The sequence below is a fragment of the Brassica napus genome, chromosome A7, assembly GCF_020379485.1.
Source record: "Brassica napus cultivar Da-Ae chromosome A7, Da-Ae, whole genome shotgun sequence".
Taxonomy (NCBI): Eukaryota; Viridiplantae; Streptophyta; class Magnoliopsida; order Brassicales; family Brassicaceae; genus Brassica; species Brassica napus.
The window spans coordinates 18,326,174-18,348,950 of record NC_063440.1 but is presented as its reverse complement, the minus strand read 5'-3'; the positions used below and the strand labels follow the sequence as shown (position 1 = coordinate 18,348,950).

The window sequence follows — 22,777 nt, the reverse complement described above, 5'->3', positions numbered from 1 at the left end:
ATCAGTACCAGTGAGAAAAAAGTAAGTCCACGTGACTCCATGTGAAGAGTGTTCTCATCTTCACGTGCCCCTAAGATGAAATAAGTATTTTTTTTTTTTGTTTAAGCAGGTAAAAAAATACATGAAGAATGAATGTAAAGAGGAAAATTGTTCTTCAAAAACTTTTTTTTTGTCAACTTCTTCAAAAACTTTTAATTGTTGTTATTATATATCAACTAATACTACGATGAAATCAACTTCTTTTATCCAGAATATGTAATGTTATATTTTCGGGCTTAATCCCTTTTATCTTTTCTTTTTTCGATCAAATACTTCAACACTCCACCTTTTTTGGTGGGTTGTCCAAAGCCACAACAGACTCTCCTCTTACTGTTTTTTGGTCTTTTGTCTTTTATACAGCATAATCTCTACCATCGACTTGTAATATACTATGAGAAAGTATGATAGCGCGCGAGGAACTGAGGATGTTAGGTTTCTTTAGGTTACCATATACTGTGTATCGTTAACAATATATTTATCAATAGTATTATAATAATGCGATTGCAATATTCTATAGCATTTTACATATAGCATTTGTTACTAAAGGGCTCGACTTTACTGGACATTCACTTCTAAAACTACATAGCACGAAACGAGAGGAGGAGGCAACGGAAATAAATTGATTTTATTCCATTGAATATTACACTATTTTTCTACCGACAGTTGGCAACTTCTGTCTTGTTCAGAAGGTTCCCTCTCATAGGCCCCTCTATATTTTATCTTGGTTGTAAAACTTAAAACGTTCCAAATTGCAAGTAGGCGTGGAAGTCCATTTGTATAATTTGACTAAAGACTAATTAATGTTCTATATTAGAAAGTGTAGAATCTGTTTTCTAATTTTTATTGTAATATAAGTAATTTTAGAATAATATGAAACAAAATATGGGTTAGAGAGTGGAGTGATGTCATTCACATGTTTTCTGTTTTTGGATACAGAGTTATTGTGCATCTCATTACAATGGACGCGGTGAGTCTCACTAACGGCGAAAATCCGACTTGCCATATGAGAGCCGAGTCACTGTTCCACTATAGCGATGTGGTTGTAAGGGAATTCTTCTACGTTGGTTCAGAATGCAGATATTTACCAAATTTAGGTTCCCGTATCAACCGAAATCTTTTCATGTTCCACGAAAAGAATGTTTTATTCTTGCTATCCTCTTTCTTCAGTTTTGGCATTGCATCGTAGTTGCATTTATTAGTTCATGTGGTATTTGTCGTGTTTTTTTCTGTTATTTGTTGTTTCTAGTTTAATTTTTTTTTTTTTTTTTTTTTTTTTTAGTTTAATTTTTGTTTCTATATGTTTTGTAATTATGAATTTCTATTAAATATTCGAAACACTTAATAAACTTAACATTTTACCCAAAAATATAAATATATATGGGTTAAAAAGTAAAGATAATAAACAAATATTTGCAATCAACATAAAAGAAAGGACACGGAAATTTAAATTATGTGATTTTAGCGAGGAAAACGAGTGTAGAGAGACTGTGACGGTGCTTGGTAGGCCCAGCCTATCATGGTTCAGGCATGTACTGTGCAATCATCTTCTCACAAAGTTCTCTTTCTAAGTCAGAGGCTCTCGTATAGTGGTTCTACTTTCTTTTATTCTCTTTCTGTGAAACAAGAATCTCTGATTATTCGTTTGATAGTACATACGAATATTTTTCATCCAGCTTACTTCAACAATTCCTTGTTTTTTGTTCATTTAGCCTTCTTGAATCACGTGACGACGGTGATCCCAAAGCAAACACGTGCGACCTCATGTGCCCATAATGACAAATTAATGTTATTTTATTTGTCGTTAACTCTTTTTAGAGTACGTACTTATTCACCACTTAATCACCTCTTAAGTTAATATATTACCAAATAGTATTACGTTAATTGAGATAATGTTACCCTTCTGACGATTAACATGCAAATATGATGACTTTATGCTCACCCACTGTCCCTCTTGTCCCCCTTTAATAATACGAATTAACTGTTGAGTAGTGTACAGAGGATATTCATGTTTAATTTGTGGTTCACTTTCGTTTTCAAAACCATTTTGTACTCAACTGTATGCAGAATTCTTAAAGACGATAACAATAGATTTAAACCCCACAAAAGCATTAGCTAATGATACGAGCCGAACCTGATCAACGAGCTAATCAATAATTAATGGAATAAGTTGTCGTATTTGTGATATTTTGATATATTAAGCGAACCGGTCCACAAAAGTTGTATATATAATTTGAATATTTTTCACTAGTGTCTAGTTCGTTTTGATCTTAAATCCGTTGAATTATTGGGAGTTTAAACATGAACAGAGTGACCGATCTTGCGGATTATTAGACTCACTACATGCAATACCCTGAAACACAAACAAATAAAATATATTTAACAAAGATTTGATTACTTGATTTCTAGTGAATTCAACCATTATAATATAAGAACGAAACCTTTCACTAAGTTTGTGGCATCTGCAGCCATGTCCAACGCACGTACGTCCATGATTCAGCCACGCAAGCTTCTATACCATTCATCCTTTTACGTTAATTCAACGTGTTTCAAGATTGGGTAGCAAGAAGATGATATAGAATGGGCTTCTGTGTTTGTATTGTGAATATAATTATGGGCCGTGGGGTCTAGTCTCCGTAGAGATACAGCGACCACTTGGGACAAATGTTTGGCATAGACAATGCGTCAGACATACGACATAAAACACTTACGAGCGTCGTCTAGCCATTAGGAATGTTGCGGTGCGTCGGGAATCTGCGGTTTCAGACACCGTAACAATTTCAGAAAGCCACATTCCTAAGTTAAGGAGTTGAACTGGTCCGTAAAGTCTAGATCTTAAATCCCTTTTATAAAAGTTGGACTCATTATGGATGAAGACGCAATTTAAATGAGACTTCTCCGATTTGGTAGATATGATTGATAACCTGGTTGATTGATGATCAGTTTTTATTTTTTTCGTTTGTGGCACATGAGCTTTGAAAGTTTTAGCATTATCCATAATCTGAGGACCGAGGATCGAAAATGTTCGAGCTAATTTCCTTACAAAAAAAAGTTACATGTTATGTCATTTTTTCTCATGTAGATCAAACCGGTTTAGATAGAAATGGTTCTTGGAAAGACATTTTTTATCAGATAAAACTTGATCAAATTTTATCGGTAGGTGACAAAAAAATGTCCTTTAATTTCTTCGAATATATTCTAATCTTATTTCAAGATATTATCAAATTTTATACTACCTAACTAACTATGTGTTAACATTTATCCTAAGTAACCCAGAGTTGACTTTTTTTTGTTGCTAAAAACCTAGATTTGACTTACTCCAAACATACATAAATACAAATTTTTAAATGTATTGCATTTGTACTAATAAAAACGGGACAATGTATTACATATTACATTGTTTTAGGTAAATTACTAACTTAATTTTCTGACAAGCAAAAAGTAAATTAATTTTAAAAACCATATAGCGTTAAATTTATGAAATAAAACAACTAACGTTAGTTTTTTTTTTGTGCTTTTAAGTAACTTTCTTTTTTGAGAAAAAAACGCAGCTATTGATAATTCTAGAAGTTTTGCTGAATGAACTTGATTCAGTCGTGCGAACACATAAATATTTTGATGTTCTGCAGTATACTACTCAAAAGTACGCCGGTAAATAATCAATCGAATCTTTTTTGTTAGGTTACAGTTAACTTACTCTAGACTTATATGAAAAAAAAATCTAGAATATCTAGAAAAGTTAACCAAGTTGCTTTGGTCTAGTGGTATAGGAACTCCAGCTAGAGTGCCCGCCCCTGGGTTCGAGCCTTGGCCACTGTGGAATTTATATATGGGCTGCAGCATCCGAGACCGAAGACTGTTACACGGTGAGCCACATGGTGACGTCCTGGCAGCGTCCATACTCACTTCGATCTCTAGTCTGGACCAATTCGGTAGGAGCAGGATACTCGGTTAGAAAAAAAAAAAAAAGAATATCTAGAAAAGTTGATGGTGTCAATGACTTTGTGGATTAAGGTGATGACAGATGGAAGGTGTTCCACGAAGGATCGGGTGAACGGTCGCTAAACTCGCCACTATTTCGCCGGACCCATTGGTCGCCGATTTGGTTTGGAGCCACGGAGGTTGGGAGAGTGGGGGCACAACTCGGTATGACTTCTAGTGAACTCACCTTTAAGACAACGCTATTAACTTTTAGATATTTCGATGCATGTGTTACGCAGAGATGTGGGAAACGTGTAAGGTTAAGATTAATGGACAAAATGTGTACAGATAAATGGTCCCCTTAAAGGTAATAAGAGATATGCATGGAACAAAGGCTTCTTGCACATGATTAACCAGAGTCTCTTAGCCGGATGTTCTTAATTCATGATTTGACATTTTTTTGTTTTTTGTTTTTTTTTACATTTTTCGACTAAAAGACAACTCTTATATCTCTTATTTAAGAGACGGTTCTTAGCAGAGCCGTTTAATAGCACGTGCATGTGGAGCGGTCGAACAGGGTCCGAATATAAAAATAAAAATTTTAAAGAAATTTTCAACAATATATACATAAATTATAGTCTAAAACTTCAAAATTGAAATACAATACTGACTAATTTAGAGTTTATAATTTATAAAAAACGTTAAACATATATAAATAGAACTATTAATTTTTAAAGTTATTTCATTATGTTTTAAATATATCATTAATATTTTTGAACATGGTCCAAAAAATAATTGAGACGGTCCTGGTTCTTAGCTTTACTTAGTCAAAATATAAGAAAAACTAAGAACCATCTCTTAGCCGAATTTAAGAACTCTAATTAAGAGACTTGGGTTAATCTTCATGTCCATATCTAATTTTATGATATTTTCACATATTAATAGTTTAAGATATAATATCAAATAATTTAATTTTGTTTGCATACAAACATTTCGAGAAAAAACAAAATTATACAAAAAACTAATAAATTTGTAATAATTCATATAAAACTAATGTTTAAAATTAAACTATTAATACGAGATTTCATTTTTAAATAAATAAGCAAAATAAGTGATTAATATATGATTAGTACAATTTTATCAAAAAAAATTCAGCAAATATAAAAATTTTAAAATAATATTATATACTTAAAAATTGATATTAAATATATATATTTTAACTTATTTTATAGTTTAATTATTATTTGAAAATAAACATATATCTTCAGCGGTCAAATCTAGTTAGAAATTAAAGCGATGTTCTAATTAAGATCGTATTAGTATAAACCCTTTGTCAAAAAAAAAAGAAAAATGTATTAGTATATTTAATTATATTCAACTCTTATATAAAGTATTATAAAATATAATCTAGTTAAGCTGCACATTACATCTGAACTAAAAGCCTAGCTAGGGTTTATGATATTTTCTTCTTGTACGAACACGTTAGATGTGTCGTGTTTTCTTGCGCAAATGGGCTAACACATTGGAAAGAAATGTTGTCAGAGTTGACTGGCATTATTATAGCATGATTCTCGAATTGGCTGGTTTCTATAAATATGTTCTACTATCAATATTACATTTCCAATATATATACACCCAAGAACACTCAAAATAATATGGGTTTCACTCATCGACTAATATTTTAAACAATCGTGTGTATATGCCAGTTTGATAATGTCTTCAAAACCAATCACACTTTTTTAATACTAGATAATTATACTGTTACAAACTATGAGAAAACTAATCAATTTATAACGTCAAATTTAGTATGTTTCAATTGTATATATAAAATATTAATGGCACACGGATATTTAGTATAAATTGTTACATTCATGTATACGCAACATAGCTTTATACACGCGTTCGTTACAGAGTAAAGCGAGTTCTGGAAATGGTGTGATGCAACTCAAACACGATTCTTGTATATTTGCTAGGAAGTTTCATAAGTCACATTTATTTGATAGACCTATGATATAAAAAGTAAACGATCTTAAGACTTAGGATTCGTTAAAGTTTATTTAAGATATTAATGTAATGCACGAGAAACTGGATCAGCGGACTTGTCTATCTTCAAATTTATTACACTGTGAGTGCATATATGTGTATAACGTTAACGTATAATACATGGATTCATAAAAATTGATCTCTTTGCAGATGAAATAAAAACATGTTCAACTTTCTTTGATATATTTTTTTTTTGGTAGCATCTTTCATATTTTCTATGAATCAAATTTCTGTTGAAGTTACACAACTATATATTTGGTAATATATCTCTTTGAAGATAAATCTTATTTTATTTTATTTTTCGACCAAAATCTTATTTATTTTATTTTCTTCCAAGCCTAACGTGTAAATTGAACGGTGATTGATTTAACAAAAGTACTGATATAACAAATTCTCAATCTAGGAAATTTAACCACTAGTTTTTAAATAGTGTCATGTTTTCCGTATAGTTTATACATTTTATGCTATTCATTTTCACGTTGAAATCAGATTTTATTTCACCTATTGGCAATTACGACATTTAGTTTATAATATATTTCCTTCCTTTTTAATTAAGATATATCGAATAAATCTACAAGTTAGATGCTTTTAATTTATAAGGTGTAATTATTACTCTTTTCTAAATCTACTCTTATACTATTTGTTAGTTAAATGTGAAAATTAAATTAGTATTTGATTTAAGATTAGAAGAGTTATTGGAAACATTTTTCAAAATATATATTTTAAACAAAAAACAAATATTTGGTTAGAAATTTGCAATTTGTGATTTGTGTCTTGTGAGGCTTCTAACCAAACGGTAGTCCCCGTCACGCTCTCTATTTATAGAGGAAAAGTCAAATAAATGACATCCCACAAGTTTCCTTCTCTGTGAAAGCCCGAGAAAGGACAAAAGATAACGTTCCCAGAATAGCACCCAAACATAAATGCAAATAAAGTTACAAGGGTAAAACAGTCATTATAAATCGATTTTATATTTTAAGGAGGTTCTTTGTTTCTCCACCTCCCAAGCTTCAACTGAAAACGACTCCAAAGCAACCCGCCTTATTACGCTATTATATTTTTATTAAACATTTTCTTTGATTTTATAAAAATATTATTACTTATGGACCGACTTTCCTATATAATAACGCATTTATATTTCTTTTTCTCCCATATAGAATCAATCCTTCCCTTTTGTTCTCTCTCATTCTCCTTCTCCTCCTCTCATTCATATTCTCCATCGTCTGCTAATAAAGGAAAACAAGAATGGTGGACCTTGAAAGAAGAGTATGTTGCATGTGTGGTGATGTGGGTTTCATCGATAAGCTCTTTCATTGCAGCAAGTGCCTTAATCGCTTTCAACACTCGTATGTATTTACATATTTGTATATCTATATACCATATGTGCATATTAACAACATATATGTGCAATATCATCACCATCATCATGCATAGTAGCAACGTATAATAGATTTAATTGTCAAATCACTAGTATATATCGATTTAGGCAGATGCTCATCATACATCAGATCACAAGCATGGATATATGATATATATAGATGTATTATATAGGATTTGTATATTGTCAAACCAGAAAGAACTACTTCAACAACTACCATACATGGCACATAAATTTATCATCATAAACTCATAATCATGATACTCTTGATACAGGTACTGTAGTAGCTATTACAAAGAGCAAGCTGATCCAATTAAAATCTGCGATTGGTGTCAATGGGAAGCGAGGAGCCCAACCGGAGCAAAGCACGGTGTTAAAAGTAGATCGTCTAAGAGATCGTACCGGTCGGAATATTCTTCAGCTCACCAGATCAAACAACAAGAGATTAACCAGATTACTACAAGTAGTAGTATTCCTCCAGCAACCGACAAGGGTAAAACCGGCGCACCTTCTCCGAGATCGGCCACTCGCAGGTACAAGCTTCTCAAGGATGTCATGTGTTAGTAATGTTTTCGAAGTAACCAAAAGTTGAGAGAGTTATAGAGTAATTAGGATCTGAGATATAATAAGACACATATACATGTATGTAAGATATAAATAGGGATGTCTTTGATGTCGCTATGAGTGTGAGAATGTAATATACCTGCGGAGTTATGTATGTCATGAATATGATGATGTTAGCGAGTGTTTTAAATAAATAGTATTTTTGGCTTTGAATGATTGGTTGATTCGTGATGAATTGTGTATGTGTGTTTTTGTTATACCTTAATCGGCATTTGATGACACCATTCTGTCGCTATAACAGTCCACATAGTTAGCAGTCATATTCACCTTATTTTGTGATATCGATAGCGATTTGTTGTTTAGAAAAATGTTAATCAATAGTGCTATCTAAGACGACTATGGAGGGATTTATGTTAAACCTAATTTAAGCCAATGGATATATAGTCTATATGTAGACGGTAGACCTATCAGATTAAGTTTTAAAACATGGAAAACGTGTTCCGGAGATTGGTGTATTGTAAATCACTGTCAACTTGTAATACACCACAACAGGTTAACATTTTTTTGTTAAAGGGTTTTCATAAAACAAGGTTAACATGAAAAAATAAGTTCCTAAGATTGATAGTTTTGGTTATTGTAAATCATCTGATATGATAAACAAATAGTTTGTTGATTAAGTTCTTATAAAGACATGCAAAACTACTTCAAACATTTATATACTACATATTTTCCATGTGGCTCTAGTACACTAAATGTTTGTTTTGTTAGTTGCAAGTGTTATTAGCTAAAAAAAATCTCAAGTCATCAAATCCATGTATTCATCCCATCCTCACATAAAATATTATAATACCAACAGAAATAGTTTCAAAAATAGTTTCAGAAATAGTTGTGTTTCAAAAAAAAAAAAAACAACAGAAATAGTTGTTGTGTAAGATTTGATTATATCATAGTGGTCATGATCAATAGTTTTGTTGAAAAGAAAGGAACCACTACAAAGTTTATATATATGCGAGTACTTTTATTTTTTTTTTTTTAAAAACTGGATTTCTGTTTGACGACATCTATTATATATTGGTAACGTAAATGTAGCATATCAAAACTTAACATTTGACCATTAATATAAATTCGTGTGTTGGATATTGCTTTGCATAACCTGGACTCGGACTAAAAAAAAAACCTGGACTCGGACTAAAAAAATGTCTAAATGTTCATGGTCTCACCGTGGGCAGTCTAAAACAAAGGCCGACTCATGTTTTCACACCACATGAACTGAGCACAAGCAAATCAGTATTACGAACATCGATCCACATATGTTGCTGAGATTTCTTGAGGAGAACTTCAATGCTTTTCTTGTCATTTGTCATGTTTCTTCTTTTGGGCCAGATTATAATAAAATATGATATGTCATAAAACTAAAGCTAAAAGCTGCCACCTTCTGTCTCTGCCACCCAAATTCGTTAGACGTCATTTCTCTTTAAGAGCTTTAAGAGCAGCATTAACCATAGAAGCTTAGGGGAGGATGTTTAAAAAATAAAAATAAAATAGTGGGTGAGTCTCACCATTTTCAAAAATAGAGGTGCTTTTGCTGCCTAAATAAACAGCGATTTTGGAGAGAATTTTCGACTGTTCGCGGGTTCCACTTGACACGTGACGACCTGTGATTAATAGATTTTTAAATTTTTTTAATCAGAGAAAAGAAAAAAGAATAAAAAAATAAAATAAGCACCCTAAATAGGGTGATGGGATAAAGATGCTCTAAAAACCACAACTATCGGAGGTAAGAAGAGAGGTTTCTAAGTGGTAGACTCCATATTTTGAGTTAAAAACGGAGATAGAATATATGAAATAAAGATCTACTTTTGTCTGATTCTTGTATTGTTTGCAGATACCACTGAGACGTGGCGACCCGCAATTAGTTTCTTTTATATTTTTTAAAAAATCCAAAATACAAATTTACCGATAATTATGGCCTAAGTTTCCCTTTTTTCCACTAGAATGATACCCCCGCTCGAACAAGTGATAAACATGCGACTGTCGAATGGCATCAAAATTCTTTTTACCTTTTTAATAAAGCATACATCACACTGAAATTTTTTTGGTTGTATCTATGATGTATTTTTCCAACTTCATGATATTATTATGAGTAAAGAAAAAGGTCGTCATTGCTTTATCAAAAAGAAAGAGGAACTAATTACGTCAGCACACTAAAACGTTGAAATACCCGATTAGGTTAAACAAGCATGGGTATTATAATAATACCGATGATTTATGGGAAGATAAAAATGATAAAAATGCGAGCGTTTCCATTAAGATTAGATGGCATGACGCATGAGAGTGTGCATGCTTATTCTAATAGTTGCCAGTTTCGTGATTACTGATTAGTTTATGTCTTATGTACTGACAGAAAAAACCTTACAACTGAATTTCTTAACTTATATTTCCTTTGGCATGTGTAGTGTAGGCACGTATAAGTCGGGATGCTCTTAAGGAGTTTTTTTCTCTGGAGTTTGTAAAGTCTTATATACTTTATAGGCACATATCCAACATCATATGGCAATAACGACGTCACTAAACACCAAGATAATGACATTCTTGGCTAAGTAGTAATGTTTTAAATGGTGAGAAGTGAGTACGAGCTCGATTGATAGACAAGGACGACGCACCAAATATATATATTTGTTAATTTGTTCAACAACCCATCCATGCATATAATAAGTACGTCACTTAAAAAAAGATTAATACTAATTAAGGTCCTCTCCCGTGAGTCAAGGGCCTTGACTCCCTCTAAACCTGATCTTCTTGACCTTCCCATCAAAGAATCAAACTCAGAGAAAGGTCAGGGCTCTAAACTACTCTAAACTATAAATAGGTCAGGGCTATTATGGTAATATCGGACTGGTTAGACGACTTGGTCATCAGGAGGCCCAAACTAAAAGATCTGGAGCTAAATTTAGATTAAGATCGGCCCATCAGCCTTAGGAGACGGGACACGTCATCAGAGAAGACGACCAAGACCCTCTGTTTAAACCAGAGGTTTCCTCCCAGTGAAACCGGAGCCGATTAACAAGGCCACGACACACAAAACGATCCGCCATTTTTGATTTTTTTGCCAAATAAGAGAGTATAGAGAGATAGTGTACAAAGAAGAAGAAGAAGACGAAGATTACGAAGAGTCATGCATCACGCAAACGGATTCCTGACGAGAATCGTTCGAGATAAGCAGCTATGGAGATTCGGTTACCGGAGGAGCTTCTGCTCGCTCAAGGTCACCCCGGATGATCTCGATAACCAGGTTCGAGCTCTGCCTCCGTTTCTCTTTGCGTGAATCTGGGAATGATGTAGTCTCGGTGATTGGTTCGATTAGGTTCTCTTTGAAGGAAGCGGCTGTTCCCGTACTGCGATTCTCAATCGGCCACCTGCTCTTAACGCGCTCACCACTCACATGGTACATTTGGTTGTGATGTTGTGGATAGAGTAGTTCGTTTGAGATTTGATTTTGTGTTGTTGTTGTTCAATAAGGGAGTTAGGTTGCATAAGCTTTATAAGAATTGGGAAGAGGATCCTAATATCGGGTTCGTGATGATGAAGGTGATTTGTGGTTCATGGCATTGTTGTTGATTCGTCTTCTTTTTGTGTTTGAGATGTGATGAAAGCTCGCTCCTAACGCTTCTTGTTGTTATGTTGAAGGGGAGTGGAAGGGCGTTTTGTGCTGGTGGAGATATTGTGTCTATCTACCATTTAAGAAAGAGAGGTACTTGAATATTCTTATATACATTCTCATGTTTTGATTTACGGGAAGAATCAGGATAGGATCGAAAAATGAGTTTTTTATTCATGGGAAAGGGTGTGTGATTAAATCTAATACTTGCCACTCTTTTGTGGTGCTTTGATTCTTGGTATGTGCTAGACGCAGCCCTTCTACGACCGATTAGTTGTACCTCTATGTGTATGGATGGTATCTTATATATTTTCTGTATTCATTTCTGTTTGCTTCACTTAGTTCTCCTGGAATCAATGTAGGTAGCCCGGATGCTATTAGGGAGTTTTTCTGGACTTTGTATAATTTTATATACTTTCTAGGCACATATCTGAAGCCACATGTAAGTGATCTTTACTTTTTGATTTTTTGGCTTTGCAACCAGTACGAAACAACGATGTCCATGAACACCACGATAAGTAGAATGACACCATGATTTTCTACTGCGTGCAGGTGGCAATTCTTAACGGTGTTACCATGGGAGGTGGAGCTGGAGTTTCGATACCTGGGACATTTCGTGTAGCTACTGATAGAACTGTATGTAATTCTCCCTTCCTGTTTCTCCACTTCTCACCGTCTTACATCTCCTTGCGATTATTCGTTCAGCTGGATTCTAGTTTTATTCCCTTGGACAACTTCTTGTAGCATGTAGTAAACAAGCCCTTGGATATTGCAGATTTTTGCTACACCTGAAACAGTCATTGGTTTTCATCCTGATGCTGGCGCTTCTTTTAATCTCTCCCACTTACCTGGTCGCTTAGGTATGCTTGTGATTTGTTTTTAACTGCTTAGGTTCACTTCTCTCTAGGTTTGTCATTTTACAGTATTATCAGTTCTTGGAGAGCAACTTACCATAGAAATTACTTATTCAATAGGAAGTTAAAGAACAAATCTTGCTGATAACTATCAACCAAGTCTATTTTTTCTTTATAATGTTCATGTTTCATAGTATACGTTATAGCTCTATAGGATGGATGATTTAATGGAGTATATGCAGGGGAGTATCTGGGTCTTACTGGGTTAAAGATCAGTGGCGCAGAAATGTTGGCATGTGGCCTCGCGACACATTATATTAGTAGTACGGTAATATCGATTACATTAATCAGCCTTTTTTATGTTTTCATAAACTTATCTTACGTACTAGGTAGTAATGGTTTCTTCTCCAACAACAGGAGGTTCCTATATTGGAACAACAGCTCAAGAAGCTCCTCACCGATGATCCTTCTGTTGTTGAAGCAACCTTAGAAAAATGTGCAGAAGCTGCCCATCCAGAAAAGACTGGTGTTATTCGCAGGTTTGTTTTCCTGAATTCTAGAGATAAAAACTCATGCCTTGTATTTTCATATCAGCTTCCAAGTCTGCTTTGTTCCCCTTTTTTTTTGGTAGGATCGAGTTACTTGAAAAATGCTTCTGTCATGACACAGTAGAAGAAATTATTGATTCATTGGTAAGTGTCTTTACAAATGATTCTGCGAGTGTGTGACCATCTCGAGTCAAGAAAAGTAATGGTGTTTTGGGTATAACTAGGAAGTCGAGGCTGGTAGAACAAAAGACATATGGTGCACGACGACTCTACGTAGGCTTAAGGAAACCTCGCCATTGTCCTTGAAGGTCGCATTGAGATCTGTAAGTTCACAATTAACTTTGCTAGTAAACATCTTCAAATATCTCATTTTTCCTTCTCTTAACTTATATAGCTTATTTAAACGAATCCAATAGGTCAGAGAAGGAAGATTTCAAACACTTGATCAGTGCTTGATTCGAGAGTATAGAATGTCGCTACAAGGAACAGTAGGGAATTTTTCGGGCAATTTTTGTGAGGTATGAGTTTTTGGCTTATTATAAAGTTTGATATCGCGAACAGAGTAACGAGTGACGTGATGGGAAATGTTTAAATGGTGAAAAGGGAGTACGAGCTCGATTGATAGACAAGGACGAAGCACCAAAGGTACTTGTTAATCTTTTCAGCTAACCCATTACTGTAGAATAAGCACGTCAATATATAGAGACCATTAACCATTAAGATTGGTGTTTTACAGTGGGATCCACCAACCTTGGAGAAAGTTACAGAAGACATGGTTGATAATTATTTCTCGCCCTTGACTCCCGCCGAACCTGATCTTGACCTCCCCGTCAAACTCAGAGAAAGCATTTAGATTACTTCAGGTGTGAGCACCAAGCTTTATTACATTCTTTTAATAGTTTAGTGTGTGACTAATATTTGCTACTAATAACAGTCTATATGTCTCCATTTGACAGATTGCCGCCAACTTCTTCTCATGTTTCAAGACAACGGAGAGGCGGCTCGTCTACTTTGATATTAAAAAAATAAAACTAAGTGTTGTATCAAGATTTCATACGTTTTGACTAATTGAGATATACGATTATTAACACGATTAAGCATAGATTAAGCATTCTTTCATTTTTAAACGAATAGAGAGTGGTGTATGTAATTCGAAAATAAGAAACAAATAACTATATAATGAAGTGCTAAACACATCGCTTTGTGCTCTTTCTATTGTAATAAAGTGCTAGCATCAAACTTCTTTCAACTGCTTTTGTTTTTCCTCTTCTTCTTCTTAGGCTTGACAGCATCTTTGAGTGTCTTCTCTCCATCCTTGTGTTTTGTAACTTCAGGTGTATCTTTCATCTCTACATCTCCGGTTACTTCTTTCTGCGCATCTCCAGAGTCGTTTGTCTTTCCCTTGATCGCTGGATTAGAAGAAACAGAACGAGTTTCAGTTCCTTTGGAACTGGCAGGGGAGGCAACAGCTTCCTGTTCCTTGCTGGTTTTCAATTCGACATGTTCCTGAGACATCTCTGTAGATTTATCCTCATCTGAAGACTTCTTATGTCCCTCCTTCACAACTACAATAGGTCCAGAAACTTCAGGTTTAGCCAAAGTTGGATGCCGCTTCACCTTCTGTAAGTTCTTCTCACGGTTATATGCTTCAACCTGCACCAAGAAAACAAAGAACAGCAAAATGTGAATGAACTGTTATATTTTTGTATCCAAAAGGAAAACGCTCTGCAACTTATACCTCTTCTCTAATAATCTTAGTTGTTGCAGCAGCTCTTGAAGAAGCAAGACGTAAGCAATGAAGGATTACACTATGGTTCACACCTTCTTCTCCAGGTTTTTGGATTGCACATATATCGCCATTGGCATTGACTGTCACAGTCATTCTCCCACACATAACCTCTTCTTCAACATAACTTGGGTCCATCACCTACATAACAACACAACACCGTTTCTTATCTCATAAAAAAAAGGTAAGCTAGAAAACCAATTTCTATTACCACGATGTTGCCTTTGTTGAAAAATCCAAACGTAAAGGCTATGGGGAGATGGTGTATTATCAGTGGTAGTGGCTCCCGTTCCTGCAAAAAGAAAGCAAACTATTGAAGTTGTTCTTTACTTTAACATACTCTTACAAGTTTCTCTTGATATGACTAACCTCTAGTGGATGTATGATAACTTCTTGACTGTTCTCCCCTCCTACAGTGCAGTCTGGTCTCCTAAACGTCATAAGCGCTGCTAACGCAGCAATATTTGCAGCATCAACCAAGTTCCTATACAAGAGCAAGTGATAAAAACACAAATAAGAGAGCATCATCTTGAAACCAGAACCTTCAACGAACATGAAGGAGAGGAGAAGTGCTGTAGCCAATAAAAACCTACCCTCCATTGTCCAAAATGTGAAGATCAATGCGAACAGACCAGACCTTCTTTCCAGCTAGAACGCAGAGTGACTCTGTATCAACCGCACGGCTTTCTCTGCAACCAACACACTGACGAGTTCACCATTGTTTATGCTATCTTTAATGCAGATTATTCCAAATGTAGAGTTACCTTAGACCACGGTCTATAATACGGCCCAGCTCCACTGCATACTCCCCAGGACGACCAGGCTCAAACGATGGATCAGCCATAGGAGAAAACTCCGTGAAGATAGAGAGAGATCCTTCATTAGGTCTGTCTTTGTAAGGTTGTACCAACTGAGCAGTCACAAAACCCATCACATGAGTCTGACCAAGTTGAACTTCTGAGCTACCATACTCTCTGTTAATTAATTCACACAAGACGAAAAAGAGCTCTTTAGTTACAATTAGTACAAAATCTCCATCAAGGATTCAAATGAAGATGCAGACAAGACAAGAGAAAGTAGATGAAGTGAGCACTTACTTTCCAAACTTAATAGTAAGCTTGCGGTAATCATAAAGACCACGACCATCGACTCTGAGCTCAGACTGCAACGCAGTTTCCACGAACTTACTTTCGTTTACAGTCAACCTCCACATATTAGCCAATCTCCCCTCCATTGTTAGCTATGCCTGCTACTAACATGTATTCATTCAGAAAGAAAAAAGAAGTAAAAATCAAAACTTTGAGCAGCCCATTTGTATATTGAGACAATTAGAATAGGAAAGATAGAGATTCATCTCAACTAATCGCTACATGTGATGAAAGAAAAAACACAGAGAAGGGTTTTAGAGTTTATGCCTTTGAAAGCCAGAGAGACTCTTGTAATGCTCGACCCGCCCGAGGAAAGAGAGAAGACGCAAAGAAGAATGAGATTTTTCCTCTTTATAGCTCTCTCCCTCTCGGCTTCTACAACAAGACGGCGGTGCTCGGCGGTGACTGGGAAGAGGTTTTGTTGAGAGAAACGACGCCTGAGAATATGGGCTTTTCCATATTCAGGCCCGGCACAATATATATATCTTTTTCAGGATCGGCCCAATAGGAAAAATATATATGACGCTTATGATCTATTTTCAGAATGAGAAAACAGTCAAACAAATATGTAGTTTACACATTTTTTCCCAAAAAAAAAAGAACTCTTCACTAGTCCAAAAACATATAATTGTGTTAACCGAGGCAAATTAGATATAAATTTAGTCAACCGTAATTTTCACTTAATTGTTTATCTTTAACAAAAATCAAAACGACGTTGTTTTGCTGAAACAGAATTAAAAAAGAAACATAAAAGTATTGAACTTACACAATTTTCCTTAAAAAAAGTCATGGACACTTCATTGATCCAGAAAAATATATTGTTTTTATCGAGACAAACTAGATATAAACCAAGAAGCCAAAATCTGAACCGAACATAAAAATAAAGTCGTACTCGATCTAAGATGTAAAAAGTATGAATTAATCTTGTAGGATAGTATAAAACATATCTGAATTCAAAATTTTATTAACCGAGTCCGAACGGGTAACCTAAAAAATCTGAAGACCAAAAACCCAACCAAATGCATAAAACCTAATCTGCATATCTAAATGAGTATTCAAAATCAGTCTTTAAAACATGTATAAATAATTCAAATAGTCAAGGTTATGTTTATTTTGATATGATATCTAAAACATAAGCCAATACCCTAAGTATTAATTCATGTTTATTTTGATATGATATCTAACAATATCCGAAATTCAAACCGAAATAATCCGACTCTTAAATAAGAAAGTTGCATAATGGATTTTAATATGAGTTACAACCTATATCTGAACCGAAATGTTAACTGAACCCCACATATACTAGATAATATTCAAATGGAGCCTAAGAGGTTGAATAAAAAAACTCGGAAACCTCGACCAGAACCAAACACTGCTTAGATGTTGTTCTAATCTCGTTAAAAGTAATTGACTGGTAAGTTAAAATTAACTCCATTAAAGTAATTACTCCGGGGGAGGGGTTGAAATTTGTTAGGTTTTTGGTTTTCAGGTTTTTTGGGTTATCCGTTTGAATTTGGTTAATAAAATTTCGAATTAAAATATATTTTATACTATCCTACAAGATTCATTTATGTTTTTTACATCTCGGATCAGGTACGGATTCATCTTTTTGTTTGGTCTTGATTTTGGCTTCTTGGTTTATATCTATATTTTCTCAACCAAAACAAGTTTGTATTTTTTTTTTTGCATTAATGTAGTATTCATATTTTATTTTTCTAGTAGAACTATGTAAGTTCAATATTTTTATGGTGAAATTGTTAATTTTTTTATTACAGCAAAACAGCATCATTTTGATTTCTGTTAAAAGATAAATGTCGGTTAGATGAAATTTTTGGTTAAATTTATACTTAATTTGGCTCGGTCAACTTAAGTTTATATGTTTTTGGATTAATGAAGAATTCATGCTTTTTGGCAAAAGTATATAAGTCAGTATAAGTCAGTATATGAAGAATTCATGCTCTTTTCAAAATATATGTTAATCCGTTTGTTCAGTTTTCAACTAGCAAAAATAGTTTATTTTTTTGTGGTAAAATTGCAACAACAACAAAAATAGTTGCAAAAGTAGTTTTTTATGAATGGTTAATCAAATAAAAAGTTGTTTCATCGTGTGATACTTTGTGAGTTGAAATGACTTGATTTTTTTAAGAAATTCATTAACTTCTTTTGATACATTGACTTCTATTTCCACTAATGGTTGCTAAAACCTTTCAATCTTTAAAGAAAAAGTTATATTCTGTCAGAAAATCGGGCGCGTCTACGAAGATATTCTAACACAAAACCAACAGCTTTTGCATCGTGTATTCAAGTTGTGTGAGAAGTCTACTTTGAAGGGGCCATGAAGAGTGCGAGCTTTGGCTGTATCATTGTGTCATCTTAGTGTAGAGACCCTTTTTATAAGCTTCAGTCACTAAAACTATTAACCATTGCTTTACTATAAAGATAAAAAGGCGTCTTCTATAACCCTCAAACTCATTGCTTTTGAAAACCCGTTATCTACAGCATCTGGCAGGAGCGGAACAATAGACTCCACACCAGTATATCCTCAACATCAGCGACAATCTGCAAGCAAATTGATCGCTTCAACAGAGATGCCATCCTCGGTCACAGGACAGACAAACGATCAACGGCCATGCAGCCTTGGCTAAGGTTTGAGTAATTGGTTAAAAACTTTAACAAAATCATGTGTAGGCTCACTTTGTTTCACTTATTTGTCAAGGCTGGTCTACTAAGCACTAACCCTTTTGGAACATGAGAAATTCGGGATCATGTCCATAGTAGAATGAAAACTAAGTTTATAACTATAAAAACAAGTAGGCTATGATATTTATATATTAATTGTCATATTACCTTTTTTCACTTTCACTTCTCTTTTCTAATTAATTTTATAAGTTTGAAAAATTATTAATTTGAATTTCTTATATACTTATAAAAACATAGATATTTTTCGTATATGACATGTTTTGAATTTCGCAAAACTAACATATATTTATAAAATTGAATATGTACAACTATAATAAGATTTTGTTATATTCTATTTCGAAAAGGTAAAATAGAATATTAATGATAAAATTAATCTTTCCTCCATCTCTCCCTCTATCTCTCTCCCCAATCTCCATCTCCCTCTTTACCTTCTCCATCTCTATCTCCATCCCTCTTTCACTCCCTCTCTCCTTACTCTCTCTCTTTCTAGTATGTAATGTTCAAATACTATATTGTTGTATTCTATTCTATCTACAAAACATAAAATAGAATTCGTATTATACATTTTCTCTCTCTCCTATTCTTCCTCTCCTCAGCTCTCTCTCCTCATCATCACCACCATTTTCTTCTTTATACTGTTCTATTTATTCAACATCCTCCATCCCGTACCTCTTTCTCTCTCTCTTTCCAGTTTCCTTTGTAAACTCCTCTTCCGCTTTTTTTCCATCCATCATCCCTATCTTCGCTTTTCTTCCTCTCCCTTTACTCTTCAGCTTTTTTTTTCATATATACATTCATATGTTATACGACATAGTCATCAAATATAGAATAATATATTTTTATTATTTGTAATATATCAGCTCTCACATAATATATTTCACACTAAATTTTTGTCATATGAATAAATATGGTTTTCATATTGTCTACTGCTTAAACTACATTGAACTATAATACTAAAAGAATCATATTATTCTCTATTATTACTTTTATGTTTGAAATACTTTATTTTATATCAACGACATAAATAGAATAGTAGTTGGTTGTAGTGGTGATATATACGCTTTCGCGCTTTGTGAAAGATTAAAATGTCTAATTATGTGATAAATTGACACATTTCTCAAGAAATTGCTATATTATTCATTTTTTTCTCTACTATTGTTATACACCAAACTCACCCTTTGTAACATTACTATACAAACACTCATATTAATATGAATTCACATTTTGGTCAAAAAAAAAAAGAAAAAGAGAAAAAGGTAATTGTCGTCTTCATTTGCTTAATTTTACTTCTCATTACAAAGGAGACTGATGTTGGCATAGATCTAGTAGCACTCGTCAGAACTCGGAACCAAAGTTAAGTCAAAATCTGATATTAGCTATGTCTACGTTTGCCTGACGTACACACAAACCACGTGCTGGGGTAGCTAGGAGACAACTTATAATATCAAAAATGTTTGGAATTATATTCTATTATATAATGGAACTAATTAATTTTAAAAGCTTATTTAGCAATAAAAAAAATTCACTGTTAAAAATGGAATTAATTTTGAAAACCCATTATTTTCAATCAGTTTATTTATGGATTTCAGTAATTTTGTAGGCAACTTCATTTTTTCCGCATGCCCTCGTTTTTTCTTTTTCATTTATATTGATTGATATGTAATGAAAAAGTTTAGTTAAGTGAACAATATGAATCTTTCATCATTTTCTTCGTCTGTTGTTGCTTTCATTTTTTTTTCTTGCCGCTTGTTTTTTTCATTTTGTCAGCACACTTTATTCCCAAAATAGCTGTATAGCGTGTATATATATATGTATATCTTTATATTTTTTTCTAAAATAAATATTTCTATTACTGATGTGGATTCACTCCAAGGAATAACTTTATGATAAAATTCTTTTATTTTGAAAGAAAATATAGAAAATTTTACTTTTTATCTTTATATTCAGAGATAAAATAGCAAATCTCTATATTTTCTCTAAAAATAGAAGAATTTTATTATAAAGGTAATATTGGAGCAAATATCTCTATAATAGAAATTTCTATTTAAGAAAAAAAAAGAGAGATAAAAATAGAGATGTGTTAGAAATGGTCTTAATATAAAATATAGTTTATTTAATGTGTTTTAAAAAAGAAATACTTGGACTAGTTTCTGTGGGTAACGCCAGATGCTAAAAGACGGCTTCAGCTCCTTGTAGTTTGTAAAATTTCCATTTTTAACAATTTTAAAATTTTAATGTATTATGTATGGTATCGTCCAAACTCCAAAGTCAAGTGATTCGTGTGGAAGCAGGTATAGCTTTTGTAAAAAAATTTTTTTGCTAAAATGTTAATATCATTAAAATGAAAAGATGAGTTTACAAAAGTTGCATTACAGACAACACTTCCAAGGCAAAAAAGAATAAAAACAAAGAAGCGCTAATAAGAGTAACTTTCCAGATATAGCTTTTGTAATCTATCCACAGTAACTAGAATCTTTCACCAAAAAATGATAAAAATACAAAAAAGGTTAGGTTAGTGTGGTATATTACTCACGGCTGTGGAACCCATTATCGAAAAAATCCTCATGGTTGGAGACGGATGTATATTAAGTTATTAACTACTTTGATAGCAACGTACAATTTAAAGATTGTTTGCTATGAAATAGATACTTATGTCACCGCTAAAACCAAAGAAGAAGAAAAACAGAGAGACATATCTCCCGACTTTCTTTTTTTAGTTTTAATGGAGTGTCCTGCATACATTCAATTCAATCCTCAACATCATGAGATAATGGAATAATGATACGTCAGTTACACGACAAATTTAGTATGCATGTAGAAATAATGTGATAGTGAGCTCACTACCACATCCACTATCTTTATATGTTTCTTAATTAGAGTGGCCTCAACAACGCATCAAGTCTACCAACATAATAGTGCCTATAAAATAGATTTATATTATTTAAGAATCTCATGTTTTTTTAAGACTCACTTGTTTTCAACAACAAAAAGAAATTCTTGTTCCGGAGACAAATTCGGTTACGAAACGATTTAATATATATCGACGAAATTTTCAATCAAATTTGATTCATATTTTTGTTGGTAATCAATTGGATTCATATTTGTTTGATTACATTATCATCTGGTTTCTAAAGTTTTTTTTGTCTCTCTTGCTTTCTTAGATTATATATATCGTGTTAAGCCAAAGGGCTTTGTTAAATATTTGAAATGAGATATAAAGTTTGGCGATTTTTATAGATAAGAATTTGATAATGCGAATTGTTTCTGTTGAACTGATGTCTTTGCTATTCTCTTGGTCTTTTCCGGGATCGAGAAGCGGTGTGTTAGGGATATAATCAGTTGTCACTGACTCACTAGTTCTAGTTCATATTATTTTCATTGCTCACCTTTACTGGTTTGCCTTGGACTTAATTTTTAGTTTCTTAAGTGTCTTTTTAAAACTTTTTTTGCGGTTAAGCAAATTCAGGTTCGTTACATTGTAACAAAACCATCATTCTATTTAGAAAAAATATATGTTAAGAGTTTTACGAGTTTACACAAAAATAAATTGTCATCATTATAACTATTCTTACTGGATCCAATGAATGTGTTTGGGAATCCATAACAGTCGTGTTATGCCTCTAACAGTGGAGAAAGTAAGATGTTGGGCAAAAGCATTCCCATTGATGTAGCATATATCCTTTCACCTTTTACGCAATTTAAAAAAAAAATGGACAAATAAAAAATGGACAATTTAAATAAAACATGTGATATTCCCAAATCCCACTCTTGATATAACAAAGTTATAATTTAAATAAAAGCTTGTCTCCTTCAGTCCTTCACTTTCAATTTCGCAATCATCGTCTCATCAACGACGCACAAAAATATGGCATGTATGGTACCTGCGTTAAGCTCGCTGTCATTACTTTTTTTTTTTTTTTGGTAAAATGTTAAGATTATTATACCAAGGTTTTTCAATTTTTTTACAGAAGAACATAGAAACTAAGTAGCAGAAGTACAATAACGAAACTAAACATAGCACCTAAAGCAGTGAAACTTAAATAAAAGAAGATGGGTCCAAAGAGGGACCGACATTAACGTTGCAGTGACAGACCTATGCAAAGACATGAGCGGAACGAGCTCTTAGTTGCCGCGAGCCGGA

The 22,777-nt window shown here is 33.5% G+C and overlaps 3 protein-coding genes across 5 annotated transcripts; 2 read left to right on the top strand and 1 right to left on the bottom strand.

The window, feature by feature from the left end:
• Positions 1-7,135: 7,135 nt before the first annotated feature.
• On the top strand, positions 7,136-8,158 carry BNAA07G18720D. The gene is made up of 2 exons (XM_013796525.3): positions 7,136-7,346; positions 7,654-8,158. Exons 1-2 carry the CDS (start codon positions 7,246-7,248, stop codon positions 7,940-7,942), a joined length of 390 nt encoding a protein of 129 aa, XP_013651979.1. The 5' UTR covers positions 7,136-7,245; the 3' UTR covers positions 7,943-8,158.
• A 2,855-nt stretch (positions 8,159-11,013) lies between these two features.
• Positions 11,014-14,155, top strand: LOC106353115 (3-hydroxyisobutyryl-CoA hydrolase-like protein 1, mitochondrial). The gene is made up of 15 exons (XM_013792793.3): positions 11,014-11,234; positions 11,307-11,387; positions 11,462-11,530; positions 11,630-11,693; positions 11,963-12,042; positions 12,153-12,236; positions 12,376-12,460; positions 12,697-12,782; positions 12,872-12,993; positions 13,086-13,146; positions 13,227-13,325; positions 13,419-13,520; positions 13,606-13,647; positions 13,739-13,865; positions 13,959-14,155. Exons 1-14 carry the CDS (start codon positions 11,118-11,120, stop codon positions 13,853-13,855), a joined length of 1,209 nt encoding a protein of 402 aa, XP_013648247.1. The 5' UTR covers positions 11,014-11,117; the 3' UTR covers positions 13,856-13,865; positions 13,959-14,155.
• On the bottom strand, positions 14,103-16,346 carry LOC106353114 (exosome complex component RRP45A). 3 transcript variants are annotated; one of them, XM_013792789.2, is made up of 8 exons: positions 16,204-16,346; positions 15,886-16,040; positions 15,553-15,762; positions 15,382-15,477; positions 15,158-15,272; positions 15,000-15,080; positions 14,741-14,929; positions 14,103-14,655 (listed from the first exon to the last, which is right to left on the bottom strand). In XM_013792789.2, exons 2-8 carry the CDS (start codon positions 16,020-16,022, stop codon positions 14,248-14,250), a joined length of 1,236 nt encoding a protein of 411 aa, XP_013648243.1. In that variant the 5' UTR covers positions 16,023-16,040; positions 16,204-16,346; the 3' UTR covers positions 14,103-14,247. The 3 variants fall into 3 exon arrangements, with proteins under 3 accessions (XP_013648243.1, XP_013648245.1, XP_013648244.1); XM_013792791.3 differs by having other exon boundaries at positions 15,886-16,034; positions 16,204-16,342; XM_013792790.3 differs by having other exon boundaries at positions 15,886-16,037; positions 16,204-16,339.
• Positions 16,347-22,777: the final 6,431 nt, after the last annotated feature.